The sequence below is a fragment of the Pteropus vampyrus genome, unplaced genomic scaffold (genome assembly GCF_000151845.1).
Source record: "Pteropus vampyrus isolate Shadow unplaced genomic scaffold, Pvam_2.0 Scaffold112, whole genome shotgun sequence".
Classification (NCBI taxonomy): Eukaryota; Metazoa; Chordata; class Mammalia; order Chiroptera; family Pteropodidae; genus Pteropus; species Pteropus vampyrus.
The window spans coordinates 129,313-130,892 of record NW_011888893.1 but is presented as its reverse complement, the minus strand read 5'-3'; the positions used below and the strand labels follow the sequence as shown (position 1 = coordinate 130,892).

The following is a 1,580-nucleotide window of genomic DNA, read 5'->3' as shown; positions in this document are numbered from 1 at the left end:
CTGTTGCATTTATAACCATGAGTTAATTTTCCTCCTGCTCCTTGCAGCATTATTTACAATAGAATATGGAAACAGCCTAAGTGTCCGTCAATGAACGAAGGGACAAATGAGATCTATGTACATACACACAGCGGAGTACTACTCGGCCATAAAAGACGAAATATTGCTCTTTGTAACAACATGGATGGATGCTGAGGGTATTATGCTAAGTGACGAAAGACAAAACCTGTGTCATTTCACTCACTCACAGGTACAGACCACAGACCGATGGTTACCAGAGGGGAAGGGGGTCCAGAGTGAGGCCAAAATAGGTGGAGGGGGTCAATTATATATGGCAGCGGATGGTAACTGGACTTTTGGCGGTGAGAACATTATAGTGTCTACAGACACCGAATTATAACGTTGTACGCCTAAAACACACATTAATAACCAATATTACCTCAATAAAAAACATACATAAAAAATAAAAATGAAAAAGAGTTAACTTTCAATAAAGCAGAAAATCCAGGTAAATGGGATACTCCAAACGTATTACTGTCTTTAAACACAAATTGAGTGCTAGGCAAGGCAGACACGGGGGTGCAATGATGCCCCCCCCCACAGGCTTCCATGATAATTAAATGAGTGAGAGATGAAAGAGATGGGAAAAGCGGACAAGGACAAAAGAAAGATGCTGGCAGCGGAGACCGAGGACCGCAGACCCGGGGCCCGCCCGGGACTGTCGCTGCGGGCGGAGGAGGTGGGAAGAGAAAGGAAACAGTTTCCTCCCCTTTTCCAACCCTCTGGAAAGCTAGTGAGCATCGCCTTCGACTCTCAACCTGGCGCTCAGCAGCAGCAGCAGGACGTCCATGCATCGAGTAAAAAGGCGTCTGTGAGACGTTCATAACAGGGTAAGGTCGAGAAAGAACGGACGCGGTGCATGTGAACGGCTGGACCACAATTACGCAGAAGATACCGGAAGGGAATACGTTGAAATTTTTACCGTGGTTAGTTATGAATAATGAAATCTGAGGTCATTTTTCTCTTAGGTCTACTTCTGTCTTTTTTCCATATTTTTAAGAAAATAAGCAGCATGTACAGTAAAATTTTATTTTTTAAATATATTATGCAATTTTAAATATTTAGAAATCCCCATATGTGTCACGTTTTAATAAAAAAGATTTCCTAACAGTACAAATACATTCAGACGAACAGGCGCAGACACACAGAGGCGGGTGCAGGCAGATCCTCGAGGCACTAAGTGGAAGTTCACAGACAGGCGTGGGGAGACGGGCGGACAGAGACGCGGCAAAGGCTGCCGGGCACGCGTAGCACACCCACCAGCGTGGAAGTTCCCACTGTCTGATTCACTCGATTTTTTCAGGCATTAAAATACAGCATTTATTTTATTACTCTAAAACACAATTTAAAATTTTTTTATAAACAATATTTCAGCTTTTCATTCAATCATATATTCATTCAACAAATGTTGACAAATCTGTCCTTGACTTCCAGTCAAGATGGCAGAGTAGGTGAACACCGTGCTCACCTCCTCCCACGACCGCATCGAAATTACAAGTAAATTACAGGACAGCCATCAC

At 43.3% G+C, this 1,580-nt stretch overlaps 1 protein-coding gene across 1 annotated transcript in view; it reads left to right on the top strand.

Annotated features, from left to right (window-relative positions):
• Positions 1-631: 631 nt before the first annotated feature.
• NOBOX (NOBOX oogenesis homeobox) overlaps positions 632-1,580 on the top strand; it is a 37,268-nt gene continuing 36,319 nt past the window's right edge. The window contains exon 1 of the mRNA XM_023533819.1: positions 632-857. Within this exon, the coding sequence (XP_023389587.1) occupies positions 632-857 (226 nt within the window). The remainder of the gene's footprint in view (positions 858-1,580) is intronic.